The following is a 15,580-nucleotide window of genomic DNA, read 5'->3' on the forward strand; positions in this document are numbered from 1 at the left end:
GAACTAGAAATGAAGAATCAGAAATCTTCATGAGTACGTAGTTTGATCTCTAGTCTTTACATTTCTCTCTCATCACTAAAACTCATACACACTAGTTATCATAATCTTTGATCCAGGAATGGCAGACATTGAGCCCGCCGCTCTTTTCATTACATCTCCATTGTCTAAAACGCTTTCATTTTTGATTTAGATAATTTTCAAAATAGATGGTATGAGGGTGTGGAGATCATCATGATCCCTGAAATTCTTGAGTCTCTGACTCACTTTGGCTGGGCTGGACCCTCCGTGTTACTCCACTACCTCAGGCTGACCGGCTCTCCACCACTGTTCCTCTACATTCTCTCTGCCTCTTGGCAAGACTACATTCCCACATTTTCCGGAAAACCTGAGGCCATCTCATTGAAGAATTCTCACCTTTCTCTATTCTCCACTTGAAAATCTTCTAGACCACTGATTGTCAAACTAGAATTGCTAGTTCCCATAAGAACAAATAGGGCAAAAGCTAACTGTGTACACAGAATCACACATTTACACATATAAAATCCCCTTAAGAGCTACAGAAGTTGACTAAAAGTTCAAACTGCTTTGCACTTGGTTGAATTTATATCCATTCAGCATGAAAACATGTTGACTGTCCCTAGCTATTAATGACATCATTGGATTGCCTGACTCAATGTAAAGTTGGGGAAAAGCTCACTCTATGTTTTTCCCTTCCTCCCCTTATATCTTAAGCAGTCCTTTTCAAGTTTTGGCGTGCACTCACTCAATTCACTTGAGGACCTTGCTAAAAAAGCAGATTCTAATTGGGGTGGTCTGTGGTGGAACCTTAGATTCTACATTTTTAGTAAGCCTCGGTGATTCCAATACTGCTGGTTGAAGATCAACCTTGAACAGCAAAGTCTTAGATGAAAATGTATCCTCCTTTCTCACTCTAATACCTGTTCATTCCCTGTTCTCCACCCCTTCCCAGCTGTCCCTGGAATGTGATGCTATCAGTGAGTCCTCTTCTCTCTAGAATCTTCTATCAATCTCCACTTACATAACAGCTATGATTGGCCAGGCACTGTTCTAAGAATTTAACAAATATTAACTAATTTAATTATCATAACAACTTTGTGCACTGGCATTATTATTATCCTCATTTTACAGATGGAGAGGTTAAATAACCTGCCCAAGGTCACACAGCTTAAAAAGTAAAGAAGCTGGATCTTAACACTGGCAGAATACAAAGTCTTTGCTGTTAAGTATTCAACATCCTCAGATGTTCTTTACTATCTTTTTTTTTTAGATTTTATTTTTTAAGTAATCACTACACCCAATACGGGGCTCCAACTCACAACCCCGAGATCAAGACTCGCATGCTTCACCGACTGAGCCAGCCAGGCACCCCAGATCTTCTTTACTATTAAATGATGACTTCCAAATCACATCTCCTCCTGCTACTTTATATAGTATTTCTTTCTTTTCATGATCAAACATCTTCAGAGATTACTTCACACTTTCTCACTCTAACCCTCTAACCCTTGGCTGTTAACATCCTCTCCTAAATCACCAGTCCTCTCCTCTCCAAATCATCAATAATACAGCCTCTTCTTATTCCCTATCCTCCTTCATCTCTCTGGAAGTGTTCCTTGTGCCCTCCTAACTCATGTTTGCTTCTAGAACATGGAATATACTCGGTTTTCTCCTAATTTTCTGATGTTTCTATCTCCTTTGCTAGTCCCTTTTTCTTTATTCGTTGTCTCATTCCTGCAATCCCATCCTTAGTAGTCCGTAGTCCCTTCCTCCTACTTGAAACAGCATTCCTGGCCTAGCCTCCTTCCCCTCTGACCCATTCTACTAACCTGCCACTTACGTCCCTCCTCAAGACCTGCCATCACTCCCACCCCTGCCCAAGACCAAATTTCTTTTTTTAACGTATATTTATTTTTGAGAGAGAGAGGAAGAGCAACTGCAAGCACACAGGGGAGGGGCAGAGAGGGAAAGAGATACAGAATCCAAAGCGGGCTCCAGGCCCTGAGCTGTCAACACAGAGCCCGACACAGAGTTTGAACCCATGAACCATGAGATCATGACCTGAACTGAGGTCAGATGCTTAACTGACTTGAGACACCCAGGCAGCATCCCCGCCAAGATCAAATTTCTTAAGCGAAAATGGGATCCTTCCTTATCCAGCTCCCATCTCCCAGCCATTCCATTGCTGGTGCTCTACTCTAAAAACCAAACCAGACAATGCACCTTGCCCCGACGTGCCCTTCCCATTCCTGTCTCCACAAAGGCTTTCTGCTCCTGCCGCCTCCATTCACTGACCAGTATTTACTGGAGACACATTATGGACAATGGTGAGCAAAAAATCGACACTGTCCATGACATCATACTGCATGCAGTTAAGTAAGGGTGACTGGAATTTATTAAATAATCCTACAAATTAGCAACACAGATAAGGAAACTCCAAAACAGAGAAAATGACTTTCCAAGCCTGTTCATGTTCAGGGTCCTGAAGGCAAATGACTCTCCTCTATGAAGTTCCCCATCAGGCATCCTACTCATCCTTAAAGAAACTACTATTGTAAGGTTTGCAGTGCATTTACATTTTGTATACACGCAAACACACAGTTTCCTCCCTACACCCCTCCCTTTTTTTCGTTTTTACAGGCCTCAAACTACACATCTAGTTCTGTATCTTAAAAATTCCAAGAGAAGAGGGGCACCTGGGTGGCTTAGGTGGTTAAAAGCTTCTGACTTTGGCTCAGGTCACGATCTCACGGTTCATGGGTTCGAGCCCCACGTCCGGCTCTGTGCTGACAGCTAGCTCAGAGCCTGGAGCCTGCTTCAGATTCTGTATCTCCCTCTCTCTCTGACCCTCCCCTGATCACTTTGTCTCTCTCTCTCAGAAATAAATAAAACATTAAAAAATTTTTTTTTAAATTCCAAGAGAAGACAGAGAGAACATTGCTCACCCAAAACATCTGGTATTCAGCAATTAGGACAATGAACATTATTCTTTTCTTCAAAACAATATTTTTAAGTGAAATAGCTTACCCAAGTATAAGGAACTGCCCTGGGGCTGGAAGACTTAGTTGTATGGAGTCCTTCAAAAGTATCAACAGTGATGCCCAGCTATCTACTAAATTGGGCACGGGAATTCTGCAAGATAAATACAGTTTTGTATATACAGAGAGAGCCACAGTAAACTTTAATTTTCTTTATATTTTTCCATAGACTTTAGCACATTTTCCTACTAGTTTCTCTGAAACATTCCCTAAATTTTTATAGACTGTGATAGGACAAAATTCCTAAAAGCTCTGTTTTCTACTATTGTTATATAAAAAGAAAACCAAAATATTAAAGATATTCAATGTGACTTATTAGTACAGAAATTTTAATTTTTCTATAGAAATCCCAGTTTTTAATCACACAGACTCTCAAAAGTAAAATACTAATGGATTAAGTCTCAGGTGGATTACCAACATCACAGTCACCTGCTCTTGGTCCTGTTCTCTCCACTTGTCTCTTACACTAGACTAGCTCTTTTTCTTTCACCCAGAAGTTTTTATTTCCTCTACGGGAGAGTTATCAATCCTGAACATCAGTCTCTCACCTCTAGAGAAATTCATATTATCTTTCAGTCTGGCTTTAACCCTAACACCTCTATGTATCTAAGTTCAGACGATAGGTCGTCTTTGCTCTAAATCACAATCAGTTTAAATATACTAACCTGACTTTATAAATGTTAGTCATAGATCACACACTGATGCCAGTTTGGTAATTAAAATGCATCTGCCCTATACAGTAGGACATTAAGATTCAGGTTGTCCCATTAGTTTATCAAAATTAAAAATAACTGACTTCTGTTCAGGGGTCAGCTAAACACAAAAATGAAATACTAGAACAAGAAGATGTTTTCTTATCATTCCTAAAATTTAAAAAAATCAGATTAGATTACCACATATTCACCTATATCAAAATAATAATGGATTCAGTGGTGAGAGACATGGTTTCAAGAGTTGAATTTAGTTTTTCATTTATATTTAAATGATTTTCTTATAACACATTATTTCAATGTCCACTTTATCTTCAATACCCTCAGGCCTTTAGGTTTGCAGGACCTGCATGGCTGTGGGTCATTAACATACCCACTGACTTATATAAATATATCCACAAACAATGTTTCTAGTATTTATTCTTTTAGTTTTAAAAGGAAAAACTAGCAATTTCTTGAAATAACTCAGCTGCTTTTCTCCTATATTCCCTAACTTTGATACATTGCTAATGCAGTAAGGAGAGATCTGTATCATTTATCTTACCTTTGAATATAAGCATAGAAAAACTGAAGCATGCAGACTTCCAAAGAAAGATGTTTCTATAAACAAAAGAAATTAATTTTAAGAAAAATGCTGCCTTTGCTTTTTCATTGTTGAAACTACTCTGTACTTTACTGTCAATTTTTAATATAGAACATTAAAAGAAAACAAAGTCAATAGTTTGTCATAAAAAAAGCCACACAACTCTTTCATTTAGTAGGAAAAAGTCTTAAGCCAGGAACTCTTTAAAAAGTTGAAAATGGACAGAAGAAATCAAGAGTCTCAATCGCCATCCCCAACACATCACAAGTCCAGCCATTACTTTCAAATGATCTGTTTACTCTATAAGGATCAATATCAGTTTTAATTTTAATCACCTTATACTTGGTTGGTGCTATCAAAATTAGGTCAAAGATTTTCATGAAATTTTAATTTAAATCTATTTTACTACAAGTTTCTGCTAAATGAGTATAACTTTAGTTCAAATCTGAGCCCAACTCCTAACATGCAGTTAAAGATAGTGCTGAGAGTAACAGAATTAGTAAGAGGCAAGCAAGAAAATGATACCAACGTCCACTGACATTTATCAGTTTGTTCCTTTGTAATACCAACTAGTCCCTTGAAGGTTTCCCTTTATCACGCAAAAATCAAGTACCGAATAGATTCAGAACCCAGACTAAGAGCAAGAGGCATCCGCTGGAGGGCGCGGTGGTGGAATTTGTTCTTATTTCCTTCCACGTCCTTTATGCTTAGTCCAATGTCCAGCACAAGCAGATGCTCAAACTATGATGCTGAACTGAGCTTTCATGTGCAAATTTAAAATCTTATGGCAAATGCTTTAGAGGTGATGTTACAACAGTAAGCAAATTATTAAAAGTTAATATGCATACTGGCTATTCTACATACAGAAGTTTATGCTTCCTACTAGCAATTCAAGAAAAAAGATAAAAAAAAAAAATTAAACATTTTCAGATATGTATGATAATTTTGTGAAGGATATGATTAGGTTTATTTTGGCTTGGCTTAATGTCCAACATTTGCAGTTAGTAAATATTTTCTCAGCAACTATGACTCCTCAGTATTGATGGAACAAGAGAAGTAGATAAGTCCATAATTTTACTAATTTGCAGACTTTTAGATCTGCCTAATTAGAGACAATGCACTGTGAGCACAGACTATGTTACTCATTTTCTGTAGCCCCTGCAAAGCGCAGTTTTGTATGTGGTCAAGAAATGACATGGAGTAGAGCTAATGTTATACCAAAATGCTAGACAGACATTTGTCCAAAGAGAAAGCAGTAAAGAAACTGTATAAAAACAAAAACAAAAACAAAAAAACCTAACCAACCAACCACCAACCAATTGAGGTTAGCAGATCTTGGGCTCTGGGTTCCTCCTTTAAATGACCAAAATCTCCCTTAAGATTTTGTTCATATAACCTGTAACTGCCTTAGATGGTTCATATAAGAGATCTAAGCTCTTCACCAGCTATAGGAATGATCATAATAGTGGTCACTGCAGACGCTGGTAAGTGTTTTTATTACAGGAGTGTGAGGGCAACATGCATTCCTCTCTGCACTCTGTAAGTGTTAAAAGGACATCATTAAACAAAAAAGATCTCCAGCATCATTTCTGAAATAGAATTGTAAACAATAGCACAGAAAAGCTCTTCTTACCTTGTCCTTGGCTATGGCTGGGGGCTGCTTTAAAACTTCTTTCACGGTCTGCATAACAGTTTCTGCTCTCATGACACTAATGGAGCGAACCAGTTCTACCAGTAAGAGCTGCTCTTCACTGGCTGCAGGGATTACCTGGAGAAACACATCACTGTAGTTATGCATGGATGTGGGGACATAGGCCTTTTAAGAGAAATCACAATATAAGAGAATATTTCATGGTCTTTTTTAATATAAAGGACTTTAAAGGTCTCTTCATTAGGTAAAAAAAATATACATATATTTTTATCAATATATACATCATTTAAAAAAATCAAATAGGACAATAAGCTGTGTCTTACCCATATCTCACACCGTAGATGAACCATACTCAACTCTTGGCTCTTTTCTATTATTTTTGAGTAATACATACATCTATTTATTTACTTATTTATTTTTATTATTTTTTTAAAAATTTACATCCAAGTTATTTAGCACATAGTGCAACAATGATTTCAGGAGTAGATTCCTTAATGCCCGTCCCCCCTCCCACAACCTGTCCTGTAACCCTCTGTCACCCTCCATTTCTATATTATTTTTGCTCCCCCTTCATTATGTTCATTGGTTTTGTATCTTAAAGTCCTCATATGAGTGAAGTCATATATTTGTCTTTCTCTAATTTCACTTAGCATAATACCCTCTAGTTCCATCTGCGTAGTTGCAAATGGCAAGATTGCATTCTTTTTGATTGCTGAATAATACACCATTGCATATATAAACCAAAACTTTTTATTTTTTTAATATATATTTTTTAATGTTTATTTTTGAGACAGAGAGAGACAGAGTGCAAGCAGGGGAGGGTCAGAGAGAGAGAGGGAGACATAGAACCCAAAGCAGGCTCCAGTCTCTGAGCTGTCAGCAGACAGCCTGACATGGGTCTCCTACTCGTCAACCTTGATCGAGATCATGACCTGAGTCAAAGTCAGACACTCAACTTTCTGAGCCACCCAGGTGCCTCAATACCACATCTGCTTTATCCATTTATCCATCGATGGACATTTGGGCTCTTTCCATACTTTGGCTATTGTCAATTGCACTGCTATAAACATTGGGATGCATGTGCCCCTTTGAAACAACACACCTGTATCCCCTGGATAAATACCTAGTGGTGCAGTTGCTGGGTCATAGGGTAGTTCTTTTTTTAATTTCCTGAGGAAATGCCATACTGTTTTCCACAGTGGCTGCACCAGTTTGCATTCCCACCAGCAGTGCAAAAGAGATCCTCTTTCTCCACATCCTCACCAGTTGTTGCCTGAGTTGTTAATTTTAGCCATTCTGACAGGTGTGAGGTGGTATCTCATTGTGGTTTTGATTTACACACAGCTATGTTTTTACTATTTCATGGTTTTTTTCCAATTTCCTACAGACTTCCTATTTCAGAAGACAAAAATTTAGCTCCTTTACATTTTTCCTCCCTAACCTCCCAACATAGTTATATTGTAATTTTATTTAAATATTCAATATTCATATGATATTTACAGCTATACTGTGTATTATACTGTCATTACATTTCTTTTTGTTTTTGTTTTTCCTAGAGTTAATAAACTGCTATATTTCTGTTTGGTTTTCTCCATCTTGATCACAAATTCATCCACGTGACTGTAAACTTCTCATTACATATTAAAATACATTAGGTAATTATTAATCTTCTACCTCTTCTTTCTCCTTATTATTTTTAAAGTTTATTTCAAGAGGGAGAGAGTGCACACACCCATGCAAGTCAGGGAGAGGCAGAGAGAAAGGGAGAGAGAAAGGGAGAGAGAGAATCCCAAGCAAGGTCCATTCTGTCAATGCAGAGGCTGATGTGGGGCTCAACCTCAGTAGCTGAGATCATGACCTGAGCTGAAATCAAGAGTTGGACACTGAACTGACTGAGCCACTCAGGTGGCTCTTTTTTTTTTTTTCTCCCCCTGAGATATCTATTCAAGGTCTTTCTGTTCTATCCTGGATTGGTACTCTCTAGGCTTACACAAACATTTTGATACCTTTTCTGGGACCATCAGCCTAAAGATTCTCTTTCTAAGTCTTCTGTGTCAGAACCCCTATTGCTTGGATCCCATGTCCTCTTCCTTCTTGGTTTATTCCCCCTCTAATAGAGAGGATCTTTCAGTTACTGAGAGACGGTGAACTGATGGTAATGACATTTTTTAAAAAAAACAGATATTCCATGGTTCAAAATGCCTTGAGTGACAGTTTGGGTATAGCATTGTAAGTTGAAACTGATTTTCCCATAATTTCCAGTGCTGCTCTTGACAAGTTTTACTGTTTTTACACTGAATAGGAAAGTTATTTTCTCTGAAGACGATTTTCAGATCATTTATCTCCAGTGTTCTGAAATTATATGCTGATCTTTGATAAATCTCTTTTCAGAGTGTCTGTGGAAACTCATTTCCTTCATTTCTGGAGAATTTTATTATACTATTTCATTACATTTTCCTCCCTCATTTTTTCTGCAAAAAGATATTGAGCCCCCAGTATCATTCTTCTAGTTTTCTGATCTCCTTTACCCTACTTNAATATTTATCTGCTTTCTCTTCCAACCCTTATACTGATTTTGCTTGACTTCCACTATAAAAAGTTTTATATTCAAGAAAAACTGTAATTTTTGCAAACATCTTTTTTATGATCCTATCTCATGGATGCAACATAGCTTCCCCTCTTGGAGAGGCACTGCTATTATTACTTACATGTTATTCTGTTACCTGCATTGTTTGACTTTATCTAGTTNTTAGTAATTAAAGTAAGGATTTGAACCTCACGGATCTGGTTTCGAAGTCTGTGCTCTTAACAACTATGCTATTACTGCTTTTGGAAAAGAAAAAGTGATGGGAAGTCAAGCATTTATGTGCAAGACTGATGGATAGGGAAGCCTTCCTGTGTGGTGACTGCAGCCTAGTGTTTTGTTAGTATAGTCAAAAACTTCAGCAACTATAGATCTTTTTTTCCTGGTCAAGTCATTTTCCTAGAGGGGAATCCTCAAAATTCCTACCTAAGGGCCATGTTGCTTCCTGCCACCTCACTGAGGTGAGGTTGATGCCCATTTTTCAGTATATAAACTTGTTGTGAATGCTCCTGTTTTCATCATGAAGTCTAATGTCTACCTGTGTGAATCTTGTGCTCTCAGGTTCAGAGCCTTTCTTGACCAAACTCTTAAGCAAACTTGGCTCCAGTCTCTTGCTTAAGTAGGGTAAGAGAGTGAGTGGGTGGTTGCTTGGGTTGGGGATGAGAGATCTAGACGTGGTCTAGTTGCTCCTTAAATAAATTTTCAATTACTCCTCCAGATTTCACCCCACCACAACCTTTTGTCTTTAGAACTAACATTTCTGAGGCATCTGGGTGGCTCAGTTGGTTGAGTGTCCAACTTGAGCTCAGGTCATGATCTCACAGTTTCAATAGTTCCAGCCCCATGTCAGGCTCTGTGCTATTGGAGCCTGATTCTGATTCTGTGTCTCCCTCTCTCCCTGCCCCTCCCTCTACACCCTCCACCCCCNAAAATAAAGTAGTACCTGACATTTCTACTTCCAGAGATCATCTGTAGTTTTACAGTGGCAAGTGGTTCCTTTTTTACAGCAACTTAGATACCAATTTTCTCTACTAAATCAGTTACTACTCAGACCTGTGTTTTATCTTGCAAAATTTTGCTGATGCTTCTTTTTCTGTGGTCAACTCCCTCAATTTTTGTCATTGTGGGTTTAAGTCTTTTTAAGTTCTTTTATTCTCATTTTTGAAAGCAGAACAAAGAAAAGTGCAAGTGTTCGATATGCCTTGTTATACAACAGGTCCTTGACTGATTTTAAATACAGTCCAGGATTTCAGTTCTAATGTAGTATCTGCTACTGGATCTTCACATGCAAAAAAAAAAGGGGGTGGGGGCGGGGGGCATAAGTAGGAATGTTCATTTATTTTTATTCCTTTTGAAATTTCAACATATATGTAATATGAAATCAGCACAAAAATAACAGATCAGAAACCTTTAACTAGACAAATTGTATATCTTATGTGAATGTTAATTATTTAATAGCCTAATATTCTAATGAGTCACTATGTATTTCTAATATAAAACATTTTTGAGCTTTCAAACTCAAAAGCAACAATTTCACATATACAATCCAGTTAAACCAATGTACGAATTATATTTAGAAATGAACTACTGAAGCTATCACATCTTAATGAAAAACAAGTCAAGATGAAAATACTCCATAGCCTCCCTTTGACCCTGAATGACAAACATTTAAAAAATACACTGCACCATGTTAACTTTTCCATCTAAAATATAGTTAATATCACACTAATTTCTTTTTTTACACAAAATGATGATTTTTAAACTCAAGACATTTAGGCAATACATCTTTGTCTAAACTTACAGAAAAACTATTGTGTTTCCACTCCTCATCCCACCCCAGCCCCACTGCCATTAACGGAGACTTGAAAATTAGCATGTACTCACCAAATGCTTATCAAACAAAACAACAAAAATACTAAATGGTTAAACACATACCTTGGTCCTAGTGGTCGTTTTGTTTTGTCTTCTTTCATTCCATACAAATGCAATAGCAGCCATAAAATGAACACCATGATTCATTGAAATGGGGCCCAATAATTCAAGGATCTGTTGTCTCAAGTTCTAAAACAATTTAAACAAATGACAAGTGGGTTTTAGTTTTTTTTTTTAATAATATATAGCACTTTCATGTTTTGCTTCCTCAGTAACAGTGGAGGAAATTCTAATAGTGTTAAGAGTTCAATCATGGTCATTTTAACTGCAAAAAAAAAATCAACACTATATAATGACAACTGCCAATCAGCCAGATGCAAGAGTCTCTATGAAATAGAGGAAAACACTATATATGAATTTCAAATACATTTGATGTAGATTCCTTTAAAAAAGGAAAAGTTTTTTTTAAGTGAAGTTATACAACAGAAAAACAAAGTTTAATCTAAACCTAAGTTCTTAGATAAAATTTTCTAATGGTTTCCATCCTTTGCCTTCCCTCAATTTCAGTTGTGCTCCCATTACACCCAGATCTAGGGAGTAAGGTCAAAGAGTAAGATTAGGTAACTTGACAAAAGTTGTCAAATTCAACAACTTGACATTGAATAATATGCCTTGAAATATGATTTTCCTCTAAATATAAAGTAGAAAGTTTGGAAAATGCCTGAGTATGAGAAAATTTTTTTTAAAACTCAACCATTAATCACATCATCCTCAGATATTCACTATTAAATGCACTAATTTCTTTTTCTGCATATAATTCTTTATGTAATTGTAAATACAATATTTGTATTTACATGTTACAAGATTATGTAACATGCTAGTTTCACTAAAGTTTTATACATTTTCCACCGAGATTTCTTCAAAAATGCAATTTGTAGCTACATAATGGAGCACTAAAAGGAGAATTTATTTAATCTTTTCCTTATTTATTGTTTAGGATCTTTCTTTGTGCCACTAAATAAGGCCATAATGATATATATAAAGATATATATATATATATCTTTGCATAATTTTGACTGTCTTAGAACTGATTACTAAAGTAGTGTACTAGGTTATAGATTGCCAAACTTTTAAAGCTCTCCGTACATATTGCTAAATTCTTTTCCAGAAGGATTTTCCATGTTAAAATGTCAACTTTAAAAATCCTCAAGAAAGGGAACAAAATTCTAAGTATGAATGAACCTCAAAAATATTGCCACATAAAAGAAGCCAGATACAAAAGACTAAATAATGTATGATTTCATTTACAAAAAACAAACAGAAAAAGCAAATCTATATGTAGAGGAAACAAATTAATGGTTGATTGGAGCTGGCAATGAGAATAGGGAGTGACTGCAAATGGGCCCTGGAATCTTTTTGCAGTGATGAACATGTTCAAAAATTGTGGTGACAATGTACTAGGAAAAAAATCATTGTATTGTATATACTTAAAATGGCTGAAATCTGTGATATGTCATTTCTCAATGAAATAATTAAAATCATTTGATAATTAATTCATGAAGCATGCCATACATACTACTCAAATTATTCACAGATTCTGAATACAATCTTTAGGAAAGTCGTTGAACACACTCTTGAGCTCCACAGATGAAGTGTGAATTATCTAACCTTTGTGGCTCCAAGATTAATAGTGGTGACAGACGCAGAGGCAGCAACAGCCATCTTTTCTGAAGAATCAGCCTGATGCAGGATGCTCCAGAGCAAGGTCACAGAGGACATGATCATGTGAAGGATGGAGAGGATTCCACTGCGGGCTTCAAACAAGTGTTTTTGGTCTACATTGACCAAAAGCTATTAAAGTTGGGGGAAAAATGCATATTACTTACTGAAGTTTACAAATAGGTACTTATTAGACCTCAGTCTTCAAAAAGGAGTAAAATATTTGTGCAGTCTTACTTGGTGATACTGAGTAGTAGGATCCAATAAACAGTAATGGATAATGGCTGTGATCCCTTCTAAAAGAGTAAGAATCATATCTGGTGGAATGATTGATGCCATCCACAGAGGCCTGAAAAGAAACGCATTCAGTTGAACGCAAGTTCTGTGAAAGAAAACTTCATGTTTTTTCAATGGTAAATGTCCAGCATGTCCTAGGCACAGAGTAGGTGCTCAATAAATATTACATAAATAAATGACTAAGAGCATAAATTAGAAGCTTTTACATCCTACTCTATGAATTGAGTGAGTTGTACTAGAGTTCTTTTTGGCTAAACAAATTCAATACAAAATAACCAAGTATAGCTAGTAAATCTCTAGTGACTATGTAACAGCAGGCACATCAATATTAAATGACATAGGCAGTTTTCTTAGATTTTACATGTAGTAGCTAAAGTTATATAGGAGATGAAATAAATACTAGTCGATTAAACACCTGGCTAATTTCTGACAGACTAATTGAACATGGGGATACAGATGGAATTCACCACTAAATCATGAAAATCAGAAATAAAATCAGACAGGAAAGCAATTATTTTTAATTTAAAATTAATTTTTGTGCGCAATCAACTTCTACTTAGATAACTTATTAGATAAAACTAGGGAAACCCTTTGCTAGGCTCTGTATTATTTTCGTCAGCTCAGTCAAGAACATCTAAATTAATGTTTCTTACTTTAGGAGAAAAAAGGCCTGTTTGAATCTTCCTTCTCTTCTCCATTCTTAATTATTTTACTGATTGAAACTCAGGATGACTTTCCTTCTTTGTGTAAATAACATATGATTTGTAACCTACTGATACAGTTAATTTGTGTATTCAAATTGTAACGGATTCTCTGGATGATTAAGCAGTCCTAAGGTGAAAAATGTTAATGATAAAGTTAAAAATCAACCCTTACCTACTATCAGATAATCCTGTTTCATATTTGTACTGCTGAATTAGATTATCTAAATTCCTGCAAAGCTGTAGTGTCACAGAAACAACCACTCTCTGTAGAACTTTTCCCATGTAAGGCAGAGTAGATGTGATTAAACCAATCCACTGTGGGTGCATCTTACAAGCACAGTGTTGATGCAAAGCTCGTATCACTGCACAGAGGAACATGCCTTGACATGTAATTGGCTGAGCATGCAAATACTGAAGAGAAGTCATGGGCTGATGGGGGTTGATGTGTTCCAGGTCAGATACAACAAAATCGAAACCTGTTTCATTCTCTTCAGGGATAGTCATTACCCGGTGTTCTAGAACAATGAGCCTCTGAAGCACTTTAAGAAGCTGTGACTGGAGTGTGCTGCCATTGTCAAATTCATCCTCTGAGAAATTGATAAGGCTATCTTCTGAGAAACCTTCTTCCACGGCAACCATGTTCTTACCTGCCATTTTCTCACTATGCCATTTCTGTGCACTAAAGATAGATGACAGCAAGCAGTGAAGAATCACTTTCTGAACTTTGCACTTAGATAACATGTCAGAGATAAAACTAGGGAAACCCTTGGCTGAGCTTTCTATTACTTTTGCCAGCTCAGTAAAGAGAAGTGTCAAAATTTCTATGCTCATCATCTGCATGTTTCGATTGCCTATTAAATCTTGTGCAGTAACCTTGACATGAGTTGGGTAATGGCTTCGCATGTAATATAAGCAGAGGGAAATAAGAATTTCTATGTACATAGAACTCCGGAAGTTATGATTTGAGTCTACTGGAATGTGACTATAAAAGTCTTTGCCCATAACAGAAATCCGGTGTCTGGCCAAGAGATTCTGAAGCAGAGACAACTGAGGGGTATATGCATTATTTACACTAGTGGTTGAAATGGCATTTACAAAAGTAATAGGGTTAGTTTTCAAGATGGCTTTGATGGCAGAAAAAGCATAGAGAGTCCTTGATGAATCATACAACTGGAGATACAGAAGCACATGCTGATAGAGCGGGTGGATGTTGAAATGGGGAGATTTCCGTGATCCTGGAGAACCCATATCACTCTCAATTTCAGAAATTTCTCCTTCTCCACAGCTGTACCAGTTTTCTAAATCCAGACCATCACTGAAGAATACACTGGTTTGTTTGAGTTTTTCATTTGAAGTTTTTTTCTTGTCGTCGTCCTTTTTTCTGGCAAGTTTTACTTTAGGTTTTGCTCCCGGTTGTTTACCTGACTCCTTAACGATGGTCTCTTTCTCGGAGACTTTTTCTGATAATTTTTCTTTGAAGCTGAACTGAATACTGCTGTGACTCCTCTGTCTGGATTTGGTTTCTATAGAAGCAACGTTAGAGTCCTGGAGAATCTGTGTGGTTCCTGAAATACAAGGTGAGGAACTATTTCTGGAGATTCCATTTGCCAGGTACTCACGGCCTCCCTCCGCAGACACAGCCAGCAACTGAGAACTGTCGTTACTCAGCAAAGCACCCTGACCCTGCGCAGCAGACTGCTCATCAGTTTTAAGGTCCTCCTCGCCCGTACCTAGGTCACTGTGCTCTGGGGTGATAGCTTCCATTTCTAACTGAGATGTCACTGATGCAGATTCTGCTTCGAGGCCACTTACGACTTTACATATCAGGTCAAAGACTACCTGTTGAACATCATCATCTGGGGAGCTTTCACCTGGCACTTGAGAGTCTTCTTGGGCATTCACATTTTCAGGATCTACTTCGTAACTCAAGTTGTCCCCAGCAGAGGACTGTGAACATCCAGAGTCAGAACTCTGAAGTACTTCTATCTGTTGGTCTGGAAGATCGAAATCAGATACAACCATTGGAATCGTCTCACTGCTGGTACTTAGAAGGGAAAGTCTGTCACTCAATGGATTAACAGTGAGACTAAAGTTCTCTATTTCGTCCATGGTGAGCGGCTTTTCACTAATTCCTTTAGATGCAATGAGCTGTACTTGGCTTACTGGCATATGAGAAAAATAGTAAAGAAGGAAAAAGATAAAATACATTAAAATAATTGAATTGTATACTAAACTCAAGATTTTTAAACATTAGTTTCATCACCTACTTATACTTTCCTACTAAAATATTACTTTAATTTATTACTATTTTAGACAATGATGTAGATGACTATTAACTAAAGTTTAGTAAGGACAATGTAACGATAGGACTATTACTTAATTGAAAGTTAGAAAATTATGTAAGTGA

General features: G+C 36.9%; 1 protein-coding gene across 4 annotated transcripts in view; it reads right to left on the bottom strand.

Annotated features, from left to right (window-relative positions):
• Positions 1-15,580, bottom strand: part of DOP1A (DOP1 leucine zipper like protein A) — a 101,059-nt gene that overhangs the window by 15,369 nt on the left and 70,110 nt on the right. For all 4 annotated transcript variants that reach the window (XM_077750319.1, XM_077750318.1, XM_077750321.1 and 1 more), the window contains 7 exons: positions 13,346-15,335; positions 12,410-12,521; positions 12,122-12,304; positions 10,517-10,642; positions 5,980-6,114; positions 4,308-4,363; positions 3,043-3,147 (listed from right to left, as the gene is read on the bottom strand). In XM_077750319.1, the coding sequence (XP_077606445.1) occupies positions 3,043-3,147; positions 4,308-4,363; positions 5,980-6,114; positions 10,517-10,642; positions 12,122-12,304; positions 12,410-12,521; positions 13,346-15,335 (2,707 nt within the window). The remainder of the gene's footprint in view (positions 1-3,042; positions 3,148-4,307; positions 4,364-5,979; positions 6,115-10,516; positions 10,643-12,121; positions 12,305-12,409; positions 12,522-13,345; positions 15,336-15,580) is intronic.

This window comes from Crocuta crocuta, unplaced genomic scaffold (genome assembly GCF_008692635.1).
Source record: "Crocuta crocuta isolate KB4526 unplaced genomic scaffold, BGI_CrCroc_1.0 scaffold9, whole genome shotgun sequence".
Classification (NCBI taxonomy): domain Eukaryota; kingdom Metazoa; phylum Chordata; class Mammalia; order Carnivora; family Hyaenidae; genus Crocuta; species Crocuta crocuta.